Below are 26,099 nucleotides of genomic sequence, written 5' to 3'. Positions count from 1 at the left end.
TTAAAACATTAATCAAATACTATTTTACTAAAAGAAGATTTATTTTATTCTCTTACTTGGACTAACGGTAAGAACCCGTGGATATTAAAACATTCGAATTCAATTTATTATTTTAAAAATATTAGTAATTTTTTGACATTTTGAAGGACAATACAAATGACAGATGCATAACTAATTATTTGAAACTTTTAATTAAAATTTATCATTATTATATCAGTCTATTTAAATGAATAGTAATGATGTGTCTGATACAACTATAAAAATTTATGAGCAATTCTGACGAGCCAATGGACCTAAAGGGTATGTTGTGCGGTCTGCTGCACCGGAACGCTACCTCAGCAACAGTAGTGTGTTTTTTCTAAATATCTCACACGTGTGCATCACATGTGACCCACAGGCAGCGACGACGATAAGCACCTCTCCTTTTCAGCGATGGCCATGAGTCCGACTTGGCCTTTCATCGAAACTCGGTCATAAAAAGCCACGCAGACCAATCGGACTTGACAGTTTTGGAGTATTAAGTAAAACCGCTGTCATTCTTGTATTCCCTCTAACCGGGTCAATGTCGACCCGAAAGGAAACCGGGGCGATCCGAATTTAACTGGCACGCCCCGGGCACGTGCCAGCACCCAATCGCGAGCTAAAACCAACCGGAAAAATGAACAGAAGACGGAACTACGATTTTTATTTTTATTTTTATTTTTTTAAAAACACAGAAGGAAAAGTGCGAAGACGTAACGCTGCTCTCTCTGGTTCGAAAAGGTCACGCAGAGCTCAAACCAAGGGTTTGTGAAGATAGAGAGAGGGGAAGGTGAGACGGAGAGAGAGTGAGGGAGAGGAAGAAGAAGAAGAAGAGAGAGAGAGAGTGGAGGTGTTTGGAGCTTCAGCGCATCTAGGGCTTTTATTTGTATGTTTTGAGCAGAGGTAGAGTACACCACGCCACAATAATTCACTACTTTTACGCATTTTATTTCTCTTAATTTCTTGCCATTTCTGGAATTAGCCCTTTTTATTTCTTTCTTCTTGCTGCATTAATGAAGATATTCTAAATTAAATTGTCGTCTCTCTGTTTATATATGGACCTACACGCCTTATGAGCGGGTCATAATCTAGGGTTTTTTTCTTTGTGCTCCTGGTAATGGAATTTTATGGTTTTTTTTCGCCCTTTTATTATATTTGCATTTTTTTCTGCCTTATTTGGTTAATTGAAGGCTGTATGTGCTCGAAGGAACTTTAGATTGCTTTTTATTTTTTGACACATTATAAGCCGATTATTTTAGAATATTTGTGTGATTTTAGTGCGTTTCCATCTGCGCTTACATTATTCAATTAGGATTTCTACTTTAGGGTTTTGAAGCTTTACTGTTACGCACTTTAATAACTGCCTTTTTTTTTTTGATGTTTTCAGGTTGATACATTTGTTCAGGGGTTTTTTGAAATTTCTATCTTTTATTAATCTAAGTTGGTCAAGAGGACATTGAAGTCGCTGGTAATTTTATTACTGTTAATTGTTGTAATTTTTTATATCTATTTTACTTGTGTTGATGTGCTGGTTTTATTTAATTTTTGTCATCATTGATTTGTTCTTATAAGACCTCATTAACTAAGAGCTTTGCATGATCTCTATGATGTATGTGTTTCTTCGATCATTGATCATGTGCTTGTTTCTTTTAGCTTCATACTAAGATGGTATGTGTGAGTACTTACGGTACTGTTTTTAATATGAAGACAGTGGCAAGTGGATATTTTGAAACTTAGCATCATTAAAGCTTATTTTTTATTATATCAACCAATCTGCATAACAAATTCCATCTGTTCAAGATCTTGTAATAGTTTAAAAACCCTAGTAGATAAGAAACAAATTTGGAACAAAGTTATTGTGCCCCTTTTGTGGATTGATTTTTTGGGACTTGGGAGGTTCTCTATGAAAACAAGACTTTTGTCATGCAAGTTATGCTATCTGATTATTATTTTGCATGAGACTTCTTAGATTTTCGTTTGAATTCTTGTTTGGTCTTATCTCTTCTCTATCATTAATATGGCGTGGTTCAAATGCATGGGGAACAAGAACAATTGCAGAGTTAATATTAACACTGTGGCTTCTTGTGTTGTATACCTGCCAATTGGGAAATGCATGGGGAACAAGAACAATTGCAGAGTTAATATTAACACTCAGGCTTCTTGTGTTGTATGCCTGCCAATTGGGAAAAGCACATTGAGAAATTAATCAATTAATCAAAATACTCCTGCTGTAGACCCATCTTATGCTCTCTAGATGCCTCCAGTATTTACACAATCATAGCCATATCTCCATTTGAGTTTATGCAGTTGTTCTTTTTGATGCATCATGTTAATGTGGGGATGTCTATACTTGTCTAAATTCTATATGGGTGACGTCATCTTAGAAAAGCTTGCTTTGATCAATATGTTGGTTAGAACACGTATGCATCTATGTACGTTAAATATTTATGAAACACTGATAGTAGTTCTAGAAGGACCATGTCAATAAATCAATGGTTTGATCATATTAATTACCTACTACATTTAGTTTGTTGGCTACCATGTACGCATAGGTATGATCACATTTCACTCTACTTCTGAAAATTCCATTTAATAGTCTATTTTTTTCTCTTCCTGGCTAGCCACTCATTATGAGCTTTTCATTTCAGTTAGTTGTATTTTGGAAAACATCGAATGTATTATGAGCCACTCATTAATTGTATTTTCATCATCGAATTTTTGAATCCCAAAGCTAAAAAGAAAATTTCTTTTAATTGAAAGGTATGTTCAATTGCACAGCATTGATAAACTCTTATTTTCTTTATCCATCATTCTCTAATTCTACAGCTAAAATCATTATTAGTTCTTCTTAATGGATGATCACCCTTGATAATCCAAGTAATGGCTATCTACCTAATTTAATTTTCAATTTTTTCTTCCATTGTTTTATGCAATTGATAAAGCATAAAAAACAACATACACTGAGTTACCTTGTATTTCTGCCAAAATCTTCCTTTTTGTGTGTGTGTGTGTGTGTGTTTTTTTTTTTGGGGGGTGGGGGGTAGTGTGTTATAATGTCTTGCTTCTTCCCTCTTATGGTTGTTTTATGGAGTGAAACATCTATTGGAAATGTAATGCATCGTGCAGCAGTTAAGGTTCTATAAAACATCTTTGGCAAATAGTATGTAGCATGCATCAGTTAAGGTTCAAAATTACTATGCTCAACTTTGATCAGCTGTGAAATGAACTGTGTGATGTAGTTGACCATGTAGAATGCAGAGTTATAAGAGGTTTTGAACTTTGAGTTCTTGTAGCGTACTTGTTTGGAAGTTGAAGCCATGGCAGTAGCTCTTATATCTTCAATGTCATTCTCTGAAGTTGCGAAGGATGTTAGTCTATATACAAGTACAAAACTAAAAGGAGGGATAAATATACGGAGAGAGACTGAACCAATTTTTTTCAGGAAGTTTTTGGTGATCTGTATGTAAAGCCGTATGCATTTGCATTTTTAAAACTAGGGAATGCATTTGTCTAACTAAAAGTATTATAAAGATTATGCAATGCTGCTATTTTGTAATACTGAGATTCAACATTATATATATTGTTAGTTAGCAAACAAAACTGTTGTGTGGAGCTCATTGTCTGGTGTAATTCAAGGAGCAGAGTTACCCTAATTTGTTACACCATGCAACTTATCATTTGTAGTATTCATTTCAAAATGGGGATTATTGGTTATATGGAATGCAATCTAGAAAAATGATAGGGTGATATTACTACCATTTATTTCACCACATTTCCACCATTTATTTAAATGCCTACTATATAATATTAAGTTGTAGATGAATGAGCCAATTAAATATGATATAAGGAATTGAAATGGCATAGTCTTTCAATTTTTGTTATGTAAAAAGATGTCTTCCAATTCTAGTGATTTTCTAAGACACCATAAAACCAGCTACCATTTTGTTACATTTTATGGCGGTTTCATTTTGTAAATTTTTTCCATGTGCATCTATGTGCCCCATTACGTTCCTTGCAACCCATGTTCAACTCTTCCATATCTGTGTCATGTACGGTAATGATTCACATTCTGATAACCTTGGTTTAGAGCCTCAGGTTGTCTAGGGCAAGTATGTGGTTTTGAGTTTTAAGAGTGGCCCTTCCAGGAAAGCGAAAATGTAAAAGTTATGATTCTATCCACATCACTTTCGAGGTTTGCACTTGACAGGACTGAATTGGGAGTGCTTTTGTGTTGGATCTTTTTGGTGTGGCCATATCTGTACGAAGATTATCTGTGCTGATGAAGATGATGTTCTGTTTATTATTTATTTATTAAAAGGTTTCGGGGTTGGGGTTGTTGGTTGCAACTGCAGAGCTAGCAACTTAATTCTAATCTAGTAAAAAGTAGAAAACCATTTCATTTTTATTAGAAGATATTAATTTCCAGCCTTAGTTTCTATCTGATGTTGTTAGTACCACCCTTGGTATTTTATTTCATGGGTTGGGCATCTTTATTAGGTGGTGGTGGTGGTTGTTGTTGTTGTTGTTATGTTGTTATTTTTATTATACATTTCTAGAAGAAATGAATATCCATAGAACAGACTCTGTCTATGATTCTATGGCTGCAGTTTCTTGAATATATGGATTGGTTTTCATGGCAAGCTAACGAATTAGAATCTAATAAAATTTAAGTGGAATGTAAGAATTAAAATAAATTGTGATGAACATACACATCCTAATAACGCGGTTTTATTAGGTTGGGGGATTGGGCAATAGTTTTTGCAGTTGACATCATGGTAACTAATATGAGTGAATTTTGTTTATGATAATATAGTGTTTGTTTATATGTTTTGGTTTGTTTGTGAAGATTAGATTGGCTCAGTTATCATTATTTATTGTCTCTTCTTAAATTTAGTTAGTAATTTAAAGTGGTTCGCTAATGTAGATATACCTTAATTAGCTGCATTGATATGGCTGCAGTTATTAGATTAACTTGCCCTTTTAGGAAGCTGATTGAAATACCCTTTTTACACTGTCTTCATTATGCACAGCTCCAAGATTTCTTTTTTCGCAACATTGTTGCATGTGATCTAGGATTGTGCTCCTATAGAATAATTGACATTTTTGGTGGTTGTTGTTGTTATGTTGTTATTATTATTATACATTTCTAGAAGAAATGAATATCCATGTAGAACGGACTCTGTCTATGATTCTGTGGCTGCAGTTTCTTGAATATATGGATTGGTTTTTATGGCAAGCTAAGGAATTAGAATCTAATAAAAGTTAATTGGAATGTAAGAATTAAAATAAATTGTGATGAACATACACATCCTAATAATGCGGTTTTATTACGTTGGGGGATTGGGCAATAGTTTTTGCAGTTGACATCATGGTAACTAATACGAGTGAATTTTGTTTATGATAATATAGTGTTTGTCTATATGTTTCGGTTTGTTTGTGAAGATTAGATTGGCTCAGTTATCATTAATTATTGTCTCTTCTTAAATTTGGTTAGTAATTTAAAGTGATTCGCTAATGTAGATATACCTTAATTAGCTGCATTGATATGGTTGCAGTTATTAAATTAACTTGCCCTTTTAGGAAGCTGATTGAAATACTCTTTTTACACTCTCTTCATTATGCACAGCACCAAGTTTTCTTTTTTCGCAACATTGTTGCATGTGATCTAGGATTGCGCTCTTATAGAATAATTGACATTTTTTTCTGTCTCACAGTTAACAGGAATCCTACTTATTAAAAAAGTTACTGAAATTCTTGTAGATGCCTTCTTAACATTTTATCCAGGATAATATTTATTATTGATGTTACTTACAGTGCTCGAGATTGCAATGGTACATGAGCTAGAAGTGGTGGCCCTACCTCACAAAGTATTCACTTTGGAAAATGAAGAAATAAAAGGAAAAATTTAAAGGTACTAAGAGAACTGAATCTCAAAATAGTTAAACGGAAAGAAATGGAGAGAAAATAATTCTACTATAGAAATCTTGGCCGTGCTACCTTAAATTTTTAGTACATGACCAAGAACTACAAAATCACCACAATCTGAAACAGTGAAGCAGCTACGCTTACGTTCCATATACCAGTTACCAAGTTAAGTGCGTACCCAGTCCTTGAACCTTTACCATGATCGTATAAACCCCATGCTCCACACATCCATGGTTTATCTAATTCGAGATTTTTAGTTGGATTTGGATGCTAATATTGTTTGAGTGAAAATTTTGATAATTTCAAATGTTATTTGCCACTAGTTCTGTTGGCAGATATTTACTTGTCCTGAGATTTGGCAAAAAGATGCAGATCTCCTTGAGATTTCAAAATTTCATAGACCGCTCATGAGGTTTGGTAAAAAGATGTGGGCCTCTTGTGAGATTTCAAGAATTCAACAACCTCCATGACATTTGATTTTTGGGACACTTATATCCTTGACTTTTCTTCTTGCCAAAAATTAGAGGAGATCTACGTCTTTTAGCCAACCTTTGGGAGGTGAATATCTTTTGCCCTTATTTCTTTGGATCTTATTGTTCATGCACAACACCTTTTAGTGAATGTGATCTAGGGTTTTCCCTTGTTAACAAAATATATGGCCCTGTTCACTTGTGGGAAAATAATTTTATTTTCCATTTCCAATTTTCCAAACAATTACAAAAATTTCCCTTTGTTTTTCAATGTCCAAATTTGTAAATTTGGAAAACATCTTTTTGTTGTTTTCTAAATCAGAAAACAAGTTGCCTTTTTTTTTTTCTTCAATCTATCAAACTGATTATGATATCAAGCAGTATTACATTATATTGTATATTCCACATAAGTCTTTTTGCTCAACAATATTGAATAGGAGCTAGGATTTTTTCTTGTGAAAAAAAAATATTATTCAAAAAGAAGCTGTGACCTGTGACCTATATTATTCCAGTTATCAGTTTGATGTATAGCGATTTTACCGTGCTTTATTTAGACATGAATTCATCCTCCAAGTGCTTGTGTTTAAATATTTTTTATGCATTTAATTTATCATTAAAAGAAAATTAAAAGAACGTGTAACATAAGAAGCAACAAGCAGCATTTAAAAGAATCAACCTTGCGCTCAGAGATGCTTTGGAAGAATGAGTTTAAGATAAAGCAACTGAGCATCAGTGTCGGCAAAATTGTGTTAATATATTCTCCTCCTGTCCTGCTAATGTTGGTGGACAATGAACGTAGGATGTAGCACCTATTGTCATACCTTAATCTGTCTGTTTTCACTTTTATTTGTAGTAAAGAGGATGTTAATCCCAGCATCTATGAATGACTGTTATGAAATAATTAAGGGTCTAAATAATCCAGTGATCATCGTTCGGCTATGAGGAAGTTGTGGTTCATATGAGGTTGGCTGGAGAATGAGTTAGAGTAAGCAACTGAGCATCAGTTCAGCAATCATTGTTTGCTTTGAAGATGAGTTAAGAATAAGCAACTGAGCCTCAGTATTTGCAAAATTGTGCTAATATAGAATTCTCCTCCTATCCTGCTGATGTTGGCGGACAATGAATGTAGAATCCAGTAATCATCGTTTGGCTATGAGGAGTTGTGGTCCATATGAGGATGGCTGGACAAATGGATGGAGATAGTTGAGGTGGTGGTAATTGGTGGCTGTGGAGGTTGAACATCATGATGGATTTGACAATGATGGTTTTCAGTGGCTGTCATGATCTGTTATCTAATTCATGTGTTTTGCTTTCTATTCTTTGTGCTCTTCTTTGGTGTGGCTGGGTGGTTTTATTGGGAAGGGAACTTTTCCGGAAATAAGGAGAAATGTTTAATGATAATGTTGAAAATAGGTTTTTATTTTTTATTTTTAATTTTTTTTAAATGTCAAAAGGTATTATTACCATACTCAAAGGGAAGGTATGTTAGCAAGGAAAACATTTTAGTTGCGTTCGTGCATCATCCCAGTCCTACACCAACCCCTCCCCCCCCCCCCCAACCCCCAATTTTTTGTGTGTGCTTCCTAATTTATTATTGCCTCTTGTTTACTAAATTGGCTATGGCATTTCCCTATATGATTAACCTTTGTTGTGCCACTCGCATTTTAGTGTGAAAATAGGGGCCTTCCACAATCTTGAGATATCCAACACATGATGAGCTTTAACCATTTATTTTTTAGCATATTTTAGGCTCTTATCAATCCTCAAAGTTTTCTTTTAAATTGTTTTAATTTATTTCTTATAATGAAGGGTATAGTTAATCAACTGGGTATTTTGGGCGCCATAAATCATAGTACCCCATTTGTGGAACTGTATAATGTGAGCTGCACAGGCCTGGAGTGTGGCCTCCAGGATTCAATTGCACCTAGTGGGACTAGAATTAGTGACCTACATTTCTCTCATTTTTTTTTTTTTTTTTTAAAATTTAAAAATTTTTCATATTAGATTAATATAACTTTATCTTTTTTTGTATTTTTTAAAATTCATTTCAACTTGTGCTGCCTGTTGCATGGATCTCCAATCATTGTTGAATTTAGTGTGCAGAAAAAGTCAAACTTGATGAGCAAGAAATTCCAAGAAGCAATGGATTGGTTTTCTTGGATAAATGATGCAATAGTAGGAGAAATTGAAGGTGCAAATGGGAAAGTATTAAGTAGTTGATTAAATTTGAGAAGTGCATTTGTCATGTTATGTGACTGATATATGCCTCCAAATTTTAAGAGGTTTTATAGGTCAACTAGAAACCAGCTTTCTTATATTGATAAGAATGTAGGGTAACTAATAAAACAACATTTACAAATAATGTTTGTAGCTAAGATAAGAATGTTGAGATTGATAAGCCATATGACACCCCATGATAAAGGAATGATTAGATATATTCTTAATTAACTACAAGTAGCAATAGAAGATAAGATAAAGGAAAGCCGGTTGTGATGGCTTGGGGCCTTTTGGCACTTGCAATGTAGATCAATAGCACACAAAGGAGAATTTAATTGATGTTCAACATTGTCAGAGGGACAAGCATCCGAGTAACTTGGATGGTGATATCAAGAAACTTTGGCTTTCTTTTTGAAACTTCTCTTCGGTATAAATTAGTTAGGATGAAAATTGGCTTGCAAGAGAATGGGTGGGATGCTAAATCTGGAATTAGAGTTTATAATGAACGCACTTGAAAATTCATCTCGCAGCTTGCGCCTCTTTAATTGCATGTATTCAGTGTGGGGCGGGGGTTGTTCTTGTGTTTATTTTTGGGAGGATCATTGGTTGAAGAACATTGCTTTTTCTGTTACTTCTCCTTTTTATCTTACAATGCATCATAATGCCCCTATCTCATCTTTCTTGATTCTTGACGGGGATTGTGTTTTGTGAAATTTCTGCTTTTGTAGGAATCTTAATGATAGAGAGGCTGAAGACGTGAAGAGCTTTCTTTGCTTAGTTTGTTGGATTAATTTCAGCCTTCTTATAGAGGGATGTTGGGTTTTAGTCTTTGGACGGTTTTGGTGTGTTCTTTTGTAAATTCTTGTATTCTCATTTCATTTGCTCTAATTGTTTTCCTTTTTAATCTCTTGTGGGAAGCAAATGTATCTTCCAAGATTAAGGCCTTCGTGTGGATGACTATTTAATAGAGTTGACACCCATGATCTGTTATAGATTAGAAGACCTTACAATGCTTTGTATTGTGATGCTTGTGCTATGCCAGGACTGAGTTTTATGTTCACCATCATTGCTCTCTGACTTTGAGTTTATGGAGGAATTATTTTGGATTGTCTGGTGGTTATTGCGTGTGTCCTATTCTTTCTTCACCTTGTTGATTATTCTTGAGAGGTTTTGGGAGGTGTGAGGATGCAAGAATGTAATGGCGTTGTGCAGTTTCTGTTGTCTTTGGTTGTCTAGTTGGAGGCATGTCTGCTCTTTGCCAATTCGTTTGATTTGGAACAGGATAATATATTTTTGCATCATTGTGGGCATTCTCTTGACTGTCTTAGTGGTTCTTGTTTCTTAATCTTCAGCATGATTGGATGGTTTGTTTCAGCCTAATCTTTTTTTTTTTTTTAATAGCACTGGTTTTTCTTCCTTTTTTGTAGATTTGTTTTGTTTTCTTGGATGATTGCTTACCTTTCTTTTACATTCTACCTTTTCTTGATAAAATTTCTTTTTCTGATCCACCCCCCCCAAAAAAAAAAAAAAAAAAACCAAAAAAAGGAAAAAAGAAAAGCAAAAACTTCATATTTATTGTTGTCATGGTTGAGGTTTGTCTAGCACATTTTCTTGGTTTTTACTTTTGGATGAGGTTTTAGGTTTTAGGTAGGGGGCTTGCTTCGCCAGGTTTGGTTGGAATTGGTTTCACTATGAAACCAAAACCAAACTGAATGGTCGGTTTGGAGCAATTCTAAATCCAAACTGAACTGTAAACTTACCAAACCATGTGATGTCAAACCAAAGGTTCATGCTTTGGGTCAGTTTGAATAAACCGTTTAGGCTTAAAAGCTGACTTCTAATTAAATTGGGCATGCAAAACTAGTCTATATAAAAAATTAGGTACTCTAAAACAGATGATCTATGAAAAAACACACAACATACTTATATATATGGATAATGTAAATTATCTCATAACCTACCACATCATTGCAACATAGGGTATACATCTAAAAATAAAAAATCAAAAACATATCTCAAAAAATAAAAGTTGGGCCAGCTATGGTTTATAGTTAAGAATGTTGGGCAACTAAGAAACAACTTGTACAAAAAGTAAAAGTTGCCGAAATGCAAATGTTGAGATGGATGAATGGTATAACATTAAATAATAAATTAAGGAATGAGCATTGACACAATAATTTAGGTATAGCACCGGCTGAAGACAAGATAAAGGAGGGGCACTTAGATGGTTTGGGCATTTGAAACGCAGACCTAGTAGCGCACCTGTGAAGAGGAGTGAGCGAGTTATTGTTTCTGGTGTGAAAAGGGGTAGGAGTAGGCCTGAAATAACTTGGAATAAGAGATGTTGGATCCAAATCTTCTCACATAGGATGGCTATTTTGTGTCTGTTTTTGGTGTGGTGTAAGATGCTAAGGACAATGCAAGACATGGTCCCCAGGTGTTGTTTCACCATATACTGTCCCAAGAATGAAGGAAATAACATTGTTATTGGATCTGTCAATGAAAGCAATGATGGCAAACAGGGAGCTTTCTAAATCTCACGGCTCATATTGGATTGATGCCAATCTCAGATATTGGTGCTTTCTTTGTCATATAGGTTCTTGTAACCTAGGATTCTACTACCGTAGTTTCTTTGTATGAGTGGGTGACAAATGTTTTCTTTAATATATTGTGGTCATGGTTTTAAATAGTGGTACAATTTATCTTGAATTTCTTTTTTCAACATGGATTTAAATAGTGATATTGGGTAGTGAAGTGTAATGCTAACGAGAGTAGCCATATGTTACATGGTAGGAATTGATCATGAATTTTTCATGCACGACCTTATCCACATTGGTTGGTTTTCTTGTTTAAAGTGTCTAGGCCTTAAAAGGAATTCTAATCCATTTTCAATCTATAATCTTACTAACATTGTTTAATAAGGGTAATAAATATCATAATTGTTTATTATGCTGTTGATAAAAAAATTATAATCACTTTTCATTACTTTATGAACATAAATATAAATAAATTGTGATTAATCTTATGTGTGAAAAATTAATTAATGCAACAAAATACATTAGATTCTAATATGATATACACAATTAATCAATTAGGCCCATAAAATATACAGTAAATTAAACAGCTTTCGATTATTTTATTAATTTAATTCTTAAAAAATCTAATAAATTTAGATCAACAAGTTGTATCATATACCTTACAGTATTCTAATCATGGAACTTACCATTGAAAAATAAACATTAGCAATTTGGACAAGATAAACTAGAAAAGAAAAGAAAAGTTGGAGTTGGAACGGTATAAAAAAGAAATACCAAATTAAAAATATTAACAATTAAAATAAATATTTGTTTACTAAAGCATTGTCAAAATCTATTTGTCAATTAACGCACTTCTCTAGTGAATGATACAAAAATAAATAATTCTTTACGGTCGCCATCCTCAGTGTAATCTTTCCTCCCGTTCTCTTTACATAGCTAATTAGGATTGTTTTCCAGAAGGAAAGATGAGAGAAAAAGAGAAGAAAAATTATAAAAATATGAAGAATAATCTTGTGCCATAACATTTGTCTAGTGGCCAACTGGCCATGCTGGTCTTATAACTGCTATAGAAGCCATTGTGCGACATAACATTTTGTTGCAGCTAACAGCTGTGATTTTTATTCTCATCGCTATAGTGTAACAGTATTAGGGCCTGAAAAATCTGTTATGTAACAATGTTACATAGTTGTCACAGCCGCTATTTAAAACTATAACTGTAGTTGTTGCTTTTACTTATGAAATGAATATAACCTGTTATTTATAGATTTGTATTAAACAACTTTATCATGTTGTATTGCATTTAATTCAGTGTTTTCTTCTTCGAATTTTCTCAAATCAATATGCTAAAACTTTTTTTCAACGCTGTTTTGGAGTTTAGTTATTGGTTGCTTCCTAGTTTTTTAAAAAAAATATTTTTTCCACATTTCCCAATTTATTCATATTTAAAAAAAATATCCTCTGCAGAAAACTCTAGATTATACCATGTATAGTCTTAAACTTTCTTAATGCCTAACAAGGAGAGGGAGTTTTTTTTTTTTTTTTGGGGGGGTGGGGGGGGATTATTGAATACAGTTATTAAATATGAATTGGATTCCTTTATTGGCATTTCAAACATTTTGACATGGTGAATGCATTGATTAGCTGATGTTGTTGAACTTGGTAACTGTAGTTACATTTTTAAGTAAATATAATTTAACTTATGGACTGCATTTTTTACTTATGATTTAAAATAACATTGTATGTTTGTGCATCTGTAACTTTTATGTGCAACTGCACCTCACCCCCCTCCACAAAAAAACCTCTCTTTGTCTTTGTACTTTAGTATGTTGTATTAATTTTCGAGTCTATATTTCTCCTCTCCCTATAGTATGCATCCTTCAGAACTAGATGGCAATTTCTATTGCTGACATTTTAAACCTTTTCTTCCTCTTGCATAGTACTTATTGTCGGCAGACTCAGTTTAAGTGGATTTGGATACTCATTTTGGGTCAGCTCATGCCTATAACAATGGAATATTAATTGCTAGGAAATATGATTTACTTCAATTAGTTTTGCCCTATTGGTGGTTAATTTTAGTACGCTGCTCATTTAATTGACTGCTGGCAATTTTCCATTTTAGAAAACGTGAATTATTGTTATTATCATGATAATTTCTTTATCTTATGAGTAAGGACTTTGGTCATAAAAATGTCTGCATTTTCACTTTTATTTATTTAATGGTCAGTGCCTATTTTGCTAATTTTTTTTTATGCAAAGTATGACAAATTTTTTCTTTTACCATTCCAAAAAAATACTCCTTCATCCTCTTGTCTCACATTATTTATGGCTGTAAACTCATCATTTCTGTTTTTTTAAGTGTTTGCTGTCTAGACATCCTATATCTGCTGCAATGAGATATCTTAATTATAAAATCAAGCTTTTCTAAAGGATAAATTAGTTACTCAATTTGATTTCAATTCAGGATATTATTTGTGTTTGCAAGTGCATGCAGTTTATATGCTGTAGGTCTGCTGTAATGAGTCATGGATTAATTGTATCATTGAGTCCTAAAAGAATAAATTAGTTATTTTGGTTGATTCACGATATGATAAAACACATCTTGTTTTAAGTTTTTTGGCAAAAATGCAATTCTTTGTTTCTTTTCTCTCTCTCTCTCCTCCAACATTATTTTCTTGTAGGGCCTTTTTTTTCATCACAGTTGAAAGTAGCTCTATTTTTTTTGTTTATTTTTTCCTGAATGTCATGTAACTTTGGAGTGTGATGAAATTAATTGGAGAGCTTTGGATGTAGAGTTTTTGATAACATTGTAAAATCATTCTTGTAACAACTTGCTTGATTTCTTGTTTCAACGCAAGTATGATTCTTTGACCATACCCATACCCATATTTCATTTTACTATTCATGTTTGTGGCCAAGCTTCTTTTTCCTCATCTTCTTAGTGGTGCTGGCAAGACTATCTTCGAGAATAGAACTATTCTCCTTCTAAGACTTTAAGAATGCTACAGGTAGGAGCCATTCTAAAGAGGGAGAAATTAGCACTACTTGGTGAAAACATGTTATTTCAGAATTAATTTTGACCCATCTGCTAGAGGTTCTTTGTTTATTTTGTATGTTTGTAATCTTAAAACCTATGATTGGAGTGTGATTATATATACTGGTTAGCTTGGCATGCCAAAAGCAAATAGAAAAAACAAAGTTATTTTCTTACTGATTTATGCATTTTACTTAATTGTAAACTTGGCACTTGATTTTGGTTGGCTTACTTGAGTTCCAAGAATTGATTCTAAGTGATGGCATACTAGTATTCCGTAACCGTGGATTTGGAATGCGGACGAGTAATTGAAAAGCTCACAGTAGATTAAATTTTTATTGTGTCTGGATTAATTTATAAAGTAGTGCTGAGCAAGAATTTTTTATTTAACTAAGAATGTGGGCGAGTAATTGAAAAAATCACAGTAGATTAAATCTTTATTGTGTCTGGATTCATTTATAAAGTAGTGCTAAGCAAGAATTTTTTCTTTAATTAACGAAGTGTTGGTTAGTTGGGGTCAAGGGAACAAGTTGCAGCCACATCTCTGCCAACACACTTGCATGCTAAATTAAATGTTGAAACCTTCCTTTCAAGTGTATTTTTAGCAATATGATCTCCAAATTTTGATTATAGAACATTTCTTTTTTGCATTTTTATGGTATGATTTTAATTTATTGTCAGATGGTGATTATTGATGGTGACATTGAAATCTCCAGGAGTGTTCCAATTGTGATCTTAATTCACTGTATATGGTGATTTCTATAATTGAGTATTTAATTTAATATATTCTGGTGTTCACTTGACCACCACATTGACAAATGCGGTTTGTTATCTCTTCTGCTAGTCTATCAGTCATCATAAAGTCATCATAAAAATTACGGACTGATTTTTATTTCATGACCTATTCTTGGGTCAAACTTCAAGTACACATGCTGGCATTATGTTTTCTTACTGATTTTTATTCAAGAAGCATTTGTAAATATTGTGTTTATTGGTATGAATATTTAGTCATTTGTGATTTCATGTTCTGCAGGATTCTCAAACACTGCTGCTGCTGCTGTTTTGTTTTATTTAATGGAAGAAAAATTATTAGCTTGTCACGAGGGCTTTTTTGGAGCTTGGAAGTACCGAGCTGGTATGTGAAGCACTATGACGCTGGAGGATTTTTTTACTCTTACTGAGATGAAAGATGGGCTTACAGCCCCTGCCCGAGTTGAAGAACTAGTCAATGTCATGCAAAAAGAGAGAGATTGTGTTGTGAAGAATGTTGGTGATGCAACTAGGCAGTGGTCCACTGTTGCAAGCACTATAGCAGCCACAGAGAACAGGGATTGTCTTGATCTTTTTATTCAGTTAGATGGACTTTGGTTTATTGATAGGTGGCTTAAGGATGCTCAAAAGTTCAGTAAAGACACAAGTGACGGCTTTGTGGAAGAGTCGATGACTGCCTTATTACGAGCACTTGAAAGGCTGCATATGGACAATGAGAGGTCAATTTCTTCTGAAATCTGGATTACCATCAAGAATCTTCTTGGCCACAGTAACTCTGCAGTTCAGGATAGGGCTAGAGCTCTATTTGATAGCTGGAATCAGAGCAGGAATGCTGATAAAGTTCACCATGATGAGAAGGTTGGGGAATCTCATGATGCTGTCATTGCAGATCGTGCAACCCTTGCTGGAGGGAGTAGCCTGCTGGAATGTTCTGCCAAGTCTGTCCCTCTTTCCAAGCAAAGCTCAAATATGGAAAATCATGCAGGGGAACCTGCCTGTGATGATATTTTGCCATCAAGAAACACAGATGATCCGCACCCAGAAAAAGTTGAAGATGTAAAGATTCAAACATCTAACAACCAGGTTAGATCTCACATGACTTCAGACTCTTTACAAGTGGAAGATGGGCCTTCAGTTCCTTCTGACTCCTCTCTTGTGTTAAAGTCTGTCGGAGAAAACTTTTCAGCAGTGGAAGAGACTGCAATGCGTCCTGGAGAAGGAGGTACCTCTATTGATACTTGTAGTTCCCCAGCTACAAAGCAAGACAAACTTGAAGAAAAATCAGTGCGTGTAAAATTGAATGAGGTTCTTCATGATGCAAACCAGACATATGAGATGGAAATTTCTGCTGCTGAAGTGATTGCAACAGAAATTTCTTCTGCCTCTGATAAATTGGATGCCGAAGACGTTTCTTTGAGTGCTGATGCCGTAGATGCTTCAGATTCTGTGATAGAACCCTTGCTACAAAATAAAATTGATGCCAAAGATGGTGGTTTTTGTCAAAAACCCACCTCTCATGGTGAGCTGAACACCGAGTCAAAGAGTGAGATGAATCATTTCAATAGCACAGCTGTGTTCCAAACTACTGGCGAAGGTGGAGAATGCTATTCTAGCAGTTTGCAGGACTCATCTGGCAGTGAGTCCATGCTGCGGAAAAACGAAGATCCTGGTACTTTATTTTCTCAGATGGAAGACATTGAAGCAGTGGATGAAGTTAAGGGGCAAGGGAGTGGCAGAGGCGAGGATGTGATAAATGCTTCTGATTGTTTAAAACCACCAAGGGATATGAAAAAACATGATGTGGCCGATATGGAACTTGAGTATGGCTTAGTTGATGCTTTAGAACTTGCTCGACAAGTTGCCCAGGAGGTGGAGAGAGAAGTGGTGGATTACAAAGAACCATTTTGCAGCTCTTCTTCGGAGAAAACATCGGAAGGTGGCGTTGGACAGCCAGGTAGTCCAGACTCCATAAATGGAAATGACGACCAATTTACTGAGGGCCCACTAAGGGAGGCACCAAGTGGACGAAATCTTTCTGCTGATGCATCTCCAAAGGGGGAGGACCACTTTATTAATTCAGATAACCCGGACACCGAACCGGAAAATTGCATACCGGATATGGAGTCCTCTCAAGTAACTGAAGCGGCTCAAGAGCCACAAGTTATATTAGAGAAGGGTCTATGCGATTTTGATCTGAATCAAGACGTCTGCTGCGAGGATATGGACCATCCTGTGAATCCCAGCACTGCCACAGTTTCTGTTGTTTCCGCATCAAGGCCTGTGGCAGCTCCTGGATTGCCTGCCGCCCCTCTACAGTTTGAGGGGACTCTTGGATGGAAAGGATCGGCTGCAACTAGTGCTTTTCGCCCAGCTTCTCCTCGCAGAATTTCTGATGGTGATAAGTATCTCTGTGTTGGGGGAAGCAGCAATAGCTCAAAGCAGAGGCAGGATTTCCTCGATATTGATCTGAATGTGGCTGAGGGTGCAGATGATGAAACTGGGGATGTAGTAGTCCCAGAAAAGCAAATCCCCCTTTCATCAAGCCTGCCTTCTGTGGAATCTTCAGTAGAAGTGAGTCCGAGAAGATCTGAGCGACTTAACTTGGATTTGAATCGTATCAGTGATGAGGGTGATGCTTTACCATCAGATGGAAGGACAGAGGCACGGCGCTTTTATCCCCGGAATGGCCATCAAAGTCCGTCTCCTGCCTCATCTTCATCCTCCATGCCACCTGCCATGAGGAACATTGATTTGAATGATCCAACTTTTTGCAATGATTCTTCAGATTACAGGCCCCGACTTGGTAAGCCAATGGCTGACAATGTAAACACTTATGGAGGCCCAAAGCTGGATGATCCTGGCTTTTCACTGATGGGCAAGAGACTGGAGGTCAGCAGGAAAGATTTTCCTCCTCAAAGCCTATCTGTCTTGCAGAATGGCAGGGCTGTGGAACCTGCCATTGATCCAAATTTGACCAGAGTGGGAGGTGTTTTGGATTTGGGACCTGCAGTTCCCTATTCACACCCTCCTGTTTATGGGTTCAATAGCCTTCCAGCAGGGCCTAGCATGTCATTCTCCTCAGCCATGTATGGACCTGGTGGTTCTATCCCCTATATGATGGATTCAAGAGGAGCCCATGTTGTCCCTCAAATAGTAGCGTCTGCATCAGCCATTCCTCCATCCTACACTCCTCAACCATCGTTCATAATGAGCATGACTGGTGCAACACCGGGTTTAAACGGAGCTGGGCCCTCCCGCCCTAGTTTTGATCTAAATTCTTCTGGCTTTTTTGTTGAGGGAGGAAGTAGGGACTTGGGGGGTTTGAGGCAGCTGTTTAGTCCGGGCGATGGCAGGTTAGTCGATGAGCATTTGAGGGCCTACCCGCAGTCCACTCTGAGTTCTGCTGGGATTGGTGAGAAAAGAAAGGAGCCAGATGGTGGATGGGAATCCTACCCATTTAGCAACAAACAACATCAGCAACCGCCATGGAGATAGAAGCTTTTTTAAGGTAATCTAGGCTTTCTTCCTCCTCTATTGGGGTCTGTTAGGAACCAGCAGAGATGATCCATGCTTGCACAGGCAAAATTGATCTGAAAGAGTTGGTGAGCATTGGCTTAGTGTGGGGGGAGGAATTAAGTAAAGTTGAATAAAGCTTGGTAATTATGGTTGTAATATGATTCATGAGATTAATTTGCTGAAAAGGGAAGGGGGAAAAAAGGGGATATTAGGTTTTTATTGTTTTGATTTTGTTTTCATCATTTTTCCTTTTTTTTTTTCTTCTGTGTTTTCGTTTCATAGAATGTCATTGCAACCACAGAAAGCTATGTAGCTGTAATCTCTCCCAAATATATCACAGAAATTTATAGGGAATTTTCACGTCTGTTTCTGCTATGTTTTCTTTGTTTTTTTGCACTAGCAACCTCTCCATGGTTAGGTCCGTGTCTGAAGGCTGTGAATCCATCCTTTGAACCAGCCGAAGCTCAAATCTGGCTGCCTTGCTAATCATCGGCACTTGCTGCACTCTGGGCCATTTTAGGTTGGGATTGTGTTTGACGGTTCACTCAAAAAATCTATTCACTTGACCAAAATCCCCTAGAAGGGGCTCAAGGGTTTTTGTGAGGTTGGGCTTTTAGGGCTTTATGAGGGCCAGTGGGCTGGTTAAAGGGAAATGGACAGTTGTGTTGTGATCTGACTGCTTCAACATAACGGCTACACTGCGCTTTGCCTTCCCTCTCTTGGCGCAGGAGAGAGAGGGACCTGGCCTTACAAAGCAGGAAGTGTGGATTTTTTTTTTTGGGCTTTTTTGGCAAGTACATGTGTATTCAAAACAAGCTTATTAATGATTCATTTGGCGTATGAAAATGAAAGGTTAATTAATGATTTATTTATTCATATGCTTTTAGGGGGAGTGAGTCTTGGAGGTGCTTAGAATTTTAATTGCAACTACGACAGACCGAGCTTTCCTTAATATATGGCAAGTACTTAAAAGAAAGAAAGAAAGAATGAATGAAAATGAGCCTGCCTAGTCTTCGAGATTATTATAAATATCCTTTGCTTTGTTAATTAATTGGGTATTTTGAGAGAGATTTTAAAAATTCTATAGGTTTCGAATTCAAATCAAAAGAGTAGGCATGCTTCGCTGTATAATATAAATTCCGGGAATAAGTGCATTAATTTAAAAAAAAGTTAAAACTGAATAAAAAGTAAATAAAAGTTAACACTGAATAAACAGTAAATGGAAAAAATAAATAAAGAAATCAGTCACAAATCAGATGTAGAGGCTAAATGCAGAAGGCTTTTCTGCATCATCTATCTTCATAAACACGGTTTGTAATTTAAGCACAACAATTAATGGACAACCCATTCGGCTTGCCCCGCAATTTATTTTACAACAGGTCAACGGTACTCATTAATTAGTAAGTGAATTAAGTCGGCTTGTAACTTACTTAAACTCGATTTATTTCCTAAACAATCCAATTCGAATTGAATATTTTCACGAGTTCAAATTTTGTAATAATAGACATGTAATTTCTTTTGTTGTGCTACTTACATACAACAAGCTTTTATTTATTTTTATAACTCATTTTTTAATATTTTATCTAAAATTCCTCATACGTATGGATAAGTATTTATTTATTTTTTAAAAAAGGTATTTATTTATTTATTTTACCAAAACCTTTTAAAAGATATATGTGTGTGTACCGTAATTAATATTGAAATTTACAATTCTCTCATTAAAAAAGAAATTATTAAGTTAAGCGACTTAACCTAATATTATTATTAATGAAAGGAAAGAATGCTCTTCCACATTTCTAGCCTCATGCTTGTCCTTTTCTCTATACAAACTTTTACTTTTACAAAATCATTAAATGCAAGTTGAAATGTTTAATAATTTGGTGAGATGTAAAACTTGAAAAGTTTTTAAGGAAGGTGCTTGTAATAAATTTCAACATCAATGTTTCTCTCTTTTTCTCTCTGCTCTTCAATTCTTCCAACTGTGTTGCACTTAATTGTGTTACATAATGTAGAAGAGCAAGTCGATAACTTCAGATCTCCTCTTCTCCTATTTAAATAAATTAAAAATATTTTTTTGTCCCCCAAAATTTAAGAATATATATTTAAAATCTTTTTAAAATTCTTTTTTAGTGCAATTATTATATTTTAAATCATCATAATTCGTGTGTAAACTTTGATGCAAAATTAGAACGAAATTAGAATACAATGATTGAAACTATAAAAATTTAAAACACAAAATGATGATCACATTGAAAAAAAAAAAAACAATTTGCATTTATGGATGAAAGGAGATCGATATTTTATCTCAATTAGGTTTACCTTCGTTTTGGTTGGATGAAAGGAGATTAATAATTTTTCTAAAATTTCTTTTAAAGAAAATTCTTATCTTTGTTTGTAAGCTTTTTGGTGCACCAAAGATATTTTGTATTAAAAATATTTCTATTTCATGATTGCACCAAATAAAGATATTTGGTTGGCTAATTATTGATTAACCTTGGGGATTTTCCCTCAAACTCTTAATTCGAGTTATTTATTTTTATACTTAAATTGAATTTGATTCGAATATTCATTTCCAAAACATCAAAATAAGAAAAAAAAAATTATATAAGCATTTATAAGCTTTCCAAATTAATGAATATAAAACAATGAATACATTAACTACACATTTGGATTACATTTATTACAAATACTTTCCAAAAATATCTCCCTTTTTTTTTTTGAAGTTTGTATATCCTATCGGTGGGGCCTCCTGCATTAAACTATCCCCTCTCCTCCCTTTATAAAATTAGGAAGAATTTGAATGGACGATATTTCTCAAAAGCACCGGAACAATTATGGGAGGTGCCTTTTAAAAAACAAATTCGCGAGATCAATTGACCAAAGTGGATAGTACCTCATCGGAGTTAGGGTTAGAATCGTTACATTTGGTATAAGAGCTACCCTTGAGGTACTTTCATGAAGGACCTGGGTGAATCCTACATAAGGGTGTAAGCAACTCTGATGAGAAGGTCAGAGATTGGACGAGAAAGTCTGTCAAGGTCCCACATTAGATGTATACTAGGGAGATCTTGGGCTTATAAGGATGATTTGGACTCCAACTATGGGATGTGCCTTATTTGAGTCAAGGTTCGGATGCATACATGAACTAACTGATACACATTAGTAATTTTGTTAAGTTTGGCAAAAGCTCAATTAGCCATGTGTTTTATTCAAATTATAACATATAATTTTTTTTCAGTGCAATAAAAAATTATAGTAAAAATTAAGGATGCTACTTTTTATTTTATAAAGAATTAAATTTTCTTAAAATTTGACCAAAAAAACACATTTTTTCCTAATGTTCAAGAAAGATTGTAGTCTTTTATCTACAAAGTTAATGCTCTAAAATGGTTGTAGCTATGTGAAAAAATTCTTGAAGGGCCCGCCGCTCGTTCGTCTAGATCGCCGCATGCAGTCGCTGAGATCGTTGCACGCCATTGCTGCTTGCCACCGCACACCATCACTGATCGTTGCCACACGCCAGAGCCGTGATTGCACGATGTTGCACTGTGGAGTTGGGGAATCGCTGCACGATTTGAAAACCCTAGAATGTTGCTCGTTCATTCCCAGATCGCCGCACGCAGTCGCTGAGATCGCCGCACGCCATTGCTGCTCGTTGCCGCACGCCCTCGTTGCTCATCGCTGCATGCCAGAGCTGTGAGTGCACGACGTTGCTAAGGATGGGGGGTGTTGTGCGATGCTGAGGTCATCTTCTCTAGCCGCGACAAGCTTCTCCTAAGGCACGTCGTCGCGAAACCTAGGGCCATGAAGCCTTGTGCCCTACTGTTTGTGAACAGAATCTACCACCGTGATTCCAAGAAGCTCAAAAATCCTGCTGCACGAGACCTTGCTCCTTTGTTGCTTTGAAGCTCTTTGAGAATCTGCCACCGTGAAGCACTTTCCGCCTGTGTGTGTCTGTCTCTACTGAGATCTGCTAGTATCTGACAGCCACTTTATCTAACATAGTCGAACAGAGAAACCCAGGCGTTGGTTTGTCGTTAAATGCTGCAAAGAGAAATTAAAGAGAAGAAGAACGAGTCAACTCAGCATTGGCTTGCCGTTGGCTCCTGTCGCCCTCTCCGGGTTGGTACTCTGTTAGAATTTTGAACTTGGAAGTTGGAGATTTGGAGCCATCGCCACCGAGGACAGATCACGGTAACTTCACGCCGTCGCTACTCAAGGAGTCGACAAACAATGCAGGCCAGTCTCTTTTCCATTTAGAAAAGTTTAGCTTTAATTTCAGTATAGTGCAATGCAGTGTCATCCCCTGCCGATGGCTGCACCGTAGGCAGGGAATGCCGTCTAGGCTAGTCCTGGGGTGTAGTCGTATGCACAAGTTGTGAGTAAAAAAGTGGAGATGCTTGCGTTCAAAATCCCTATGAGATTGCCCATTAATATCAATGGGGAATTGAGATTTATTTTCTCAGAAGCAGCAAATAGTTAAGGCTGAGGAAGAATTTCGTTTTGCATTAGTAATGAAATTTTTGAGGAATCAACCATCTATTGATAAAATTTGGCTATCGATTGTGAAAACGTGGGGTTTGAAGGAAATTCCAATGATCAGTGTTATGGATGATTATCACGTGTTAATTCACATAAAAAACGAACATGACTTTCTGCATGGTTGGGTAAGGGAAGGTAGAACTATAGAAGGCAATTCGTTTCGACTATTCAAGTGGACGAAGGATTTTGATACTGAAAAAGAATCTCCATTGGCTCCTTAATGGATTTTCTTATCTGGGTTACAAATGTATCTTTACCGAATGGATTTTCGCCAAATAATAGCGACTCGTTTTGGTCGTTATCTTAGAACTAATAATGCAACAATCAACCTTACAAGAGCATCGGGGGCACGTATTTGCATGAAAGTTGACCTAACAATGGAGCCGGTAAAGGGATTTCCTTTTATTTTATCTCCGAAACAATCTATTTGGCAAGAGGCTAAATATGAAAAGATGGATTTTTTCTGCACTAAATGTTGCAGGCAAGGACATACCTTGATTATTTGTAGGGTGGGAGAGAAGCGAAGGGAGGATGAAAAATATAAAGAAAAAAAAAAAGAAAACCAAAGACTAATGATGGTGTAATAGAAATCGATATCGACGTGGGTAAAGAGGCAAAAAAGGTGGTGCAAGAAGCAGGACCTAGTAATGTGCATATGAAGAAGCAGATTAATGATAGGGGCCCTGAAATAGCAGAAATTCCTGTGGTTCAAGGAAAAGGGGATCATGCAAGGCAAAACTCTGATATACCACAGAGAGGATTAGAAAATAATGGTAATGAAGGTTCAACAGAGAGGAATGAAGGGGAGTGTGAAGAAGTCGGGCGTGGTGATGATCCTCGAGTTTCAAATGATGAACCTATATCTCAAGAGGAAGTGGATCACATGGGTAGTTTTAAACTAACTAAAGGTGGGGACCAAGGTTTGCATTAGGAGGAATTGGCTCGGGGGTATTCGTCTGATAGGGAGGAAGGTGAAATATCAGTTCTAAAGGGCAAAGAAAAAATGTATGAGTCTGATATAGGGTAAGGATGGATTTTCGTGAAAAATCCTGTGAGAAAATCTCAGAGGGTTCTCATCCGATCGCATAAATTAAATTTATGACGAATACAATTCTTTTTTGGAATATTAGGGGGTTGGATAGGTCTAGAGGTAGGTTAAAAAAGATAATTAAAAAGTTTAATGTTGGGTTGTTTGCTATTTCAGAACCATTCACGGCTGAGGAGCAGATGGTAATGCTGGGTAATTTTCTGAATTATCACCATTTTATATCTAATGAAAGTTAGGGCGGTAAATTGTGGCTGTTTTGGAAGGAAATGCCTTTGAGGTGATTTCAATCATGATTCAAAAGATTTCCGGGTTGTTTTTTAGGGATGGACAAAGAATCTTGGTGAGTTTTGTCTATGCCAAATGTTCTTATGTTGAAAGAAGCGGGAGGAGTGCCAATCAGATTTTCCTTGGTTGGTCCTGGGTGATTTTAGTGTTATTCGAACGGATACTGACAGAATTGATGGAAATCCAAGACCATTGTTACCTATGATGAAGTTTAATGACTGCTTACATTATTGTGGTCTCTTTGATTTATCAAACACAGGCTCATGAATGTCGTGGTGCAATAGCCATGAAGGGGTGGCTCGTAGTTGGGCTAGGCTTGATCGTGTTCTTATTAATAATGGTTTTTCAAAACTATATGGTTCAGTTCAATTCAAATATCTGAGTCGGAAATCCTCAGATCATAGCCCTATGATGGTGTATACAAATACATCTTTCTTTTGGTATGACCCTACCCTATTTCGGTTCTTGAATATGTGGAGCTCATATGATATGTTTTTGTCGTGTGTTAAAGATGCCCGGATCAAGAATGACTCGGCCTCAGGTCTTTTGAAACTTGCTATTCACCTTAAGAGGACTAAAGTTGCATTACGTGCATGGAATAAAAATGTCTTTGGGAGAGTGAGAGAAAATTTAAAAACTCTTGAGGAAAGGATGAAATATCTAGAAAATCAACTGCAAGCAGGTTTTTTTGAGGATGTCGAAGCTGATTACTTGACTACTAAGTTGGAGATTCAGATGTGGGAGAATAGGGAGCATCTCGCCTAGGACAAACTGTGAAAAAAATGGTTGATTGAGGGGGATTAAAACTCTAAATTCTTCCATTTAGTTATCAATCAGAAGCAGAATAAGAGTCATATAGACCGTATGGTTTTGAACGACGGGAGGATATTGGAGAGTGAGGAAGCAATTCATAATGAAGCAGCTGTTTTTTTTCCAAAATTTTCTTTCAGTCTTCAGCGGTTGAATCATGCGATCTCTCTAAGTTAATTCAAAGGCAAATTTCAGATGTTGATAATAATTTTCTCTACATAGAACCGACAGAAGAAGAAGTTAAAAGAGCGGTGTTCTTTATTCCCAAGGAAAGTGGTCCGGGACCGGATGGATTTGGGTCTGAATTTTATAAATCTTATTGGGACATTGTAAAAAAAGATCTCTTGGATGTGGCAATGGATTTTTTTCAGGGCACTACTCTTTCCAAGTTTTTTTCCTATTCGTTTATTGTTTTAATTCCGAAGGTGGATAATCCTTTTAACTTTGATAAATTCCGACCTATTAGTTTATGCTCTAGGCGTAGTATTTTTGAAAATATTACACTTGCTCAAGAAATGGTTCAGTCTTTGCACAAAAAAATAGCTGGCGGCAAGGAGATGGTAAAACTCGATATGGCTAAGGCTTATGACAGAGTGAATTGAAATTTTCTTCTGGAGGTTCTTAAGACTTTTGGTTTCTCTGAGAGGTTTTGCAAGCTTATAAAAAATTATGTGGAGTCCCCATGGTTTTCTGTTTTGATGAACGAAACCTTTAAATGGTTTTTTCAATCTACGAGGGGCTTGCAGTAAGGGGATCCACTCTCTCCTTATTTATTCTTCATAATGGAGGAGATTTTGACAAGGTTGCTTAGGAAAAACCATGAGACTAATCAGATTGGTCAATTTAATCATCCGATTGGGGCCCTATTGGTTTCACATTTGTTATATGCAGATGATATTCTTATTTTTGCAAATGGTGGGAAGAGG

General features: G+C 35.9%; 1 protein-coding gene across 1 annotated transcript; it reads left to right on the top strand.

Annotated features, from left to right (window-relative positions):
• Positions 1 to 668: 668 nt before the first annotated feature.
• LOC131161448 (uncharacterized) lies at positions 669 to 18,842 on the top strand. Its single transcript, XM_058117199.1, has 3 exons — positions 669 to 924; positions 1,409 to 1,489; positions 15,235 to 18,842. Exon 3 carries the CDS (start codon positions 15,351 to 15,353, stop codon positions 18,465 to 18,467), a length of 3,117 nt encoding a protein of 1,038 aa, XP_057973182.1. The 5' UTR covers positions 669 to 924; positions 1,409 to 1,489; positions 15,235 to 15,350; the 3' UTR covers positions 18,468 to 18,842.
• The last annotated feature ends 7,257 nt before the right edge of the window (positions 18,843 to 26,099 follow it).

The sequence above is a fragment of the Malania oleifera genome, chromosome 8, assembly GCF_029873635.1.
Source record: "Malania oleifera isolate guangnan ecotype guangnan chromosome 8, ASM2987363v1, whole genome shotgun sequence".
In the NCBI taxonomy this organism is placed as follows: domain Eukaryota; kingdom Viridiplantae; phylum Streptophyta; class Magnoliopsida; order Santalales; family Ximeniaceae; genus Malania; species Malania oleifera.
Note: the sequence above shows the minus strand (reverse complement) of the source record. Positions and strands in the feature narration are given on the sequence as shown.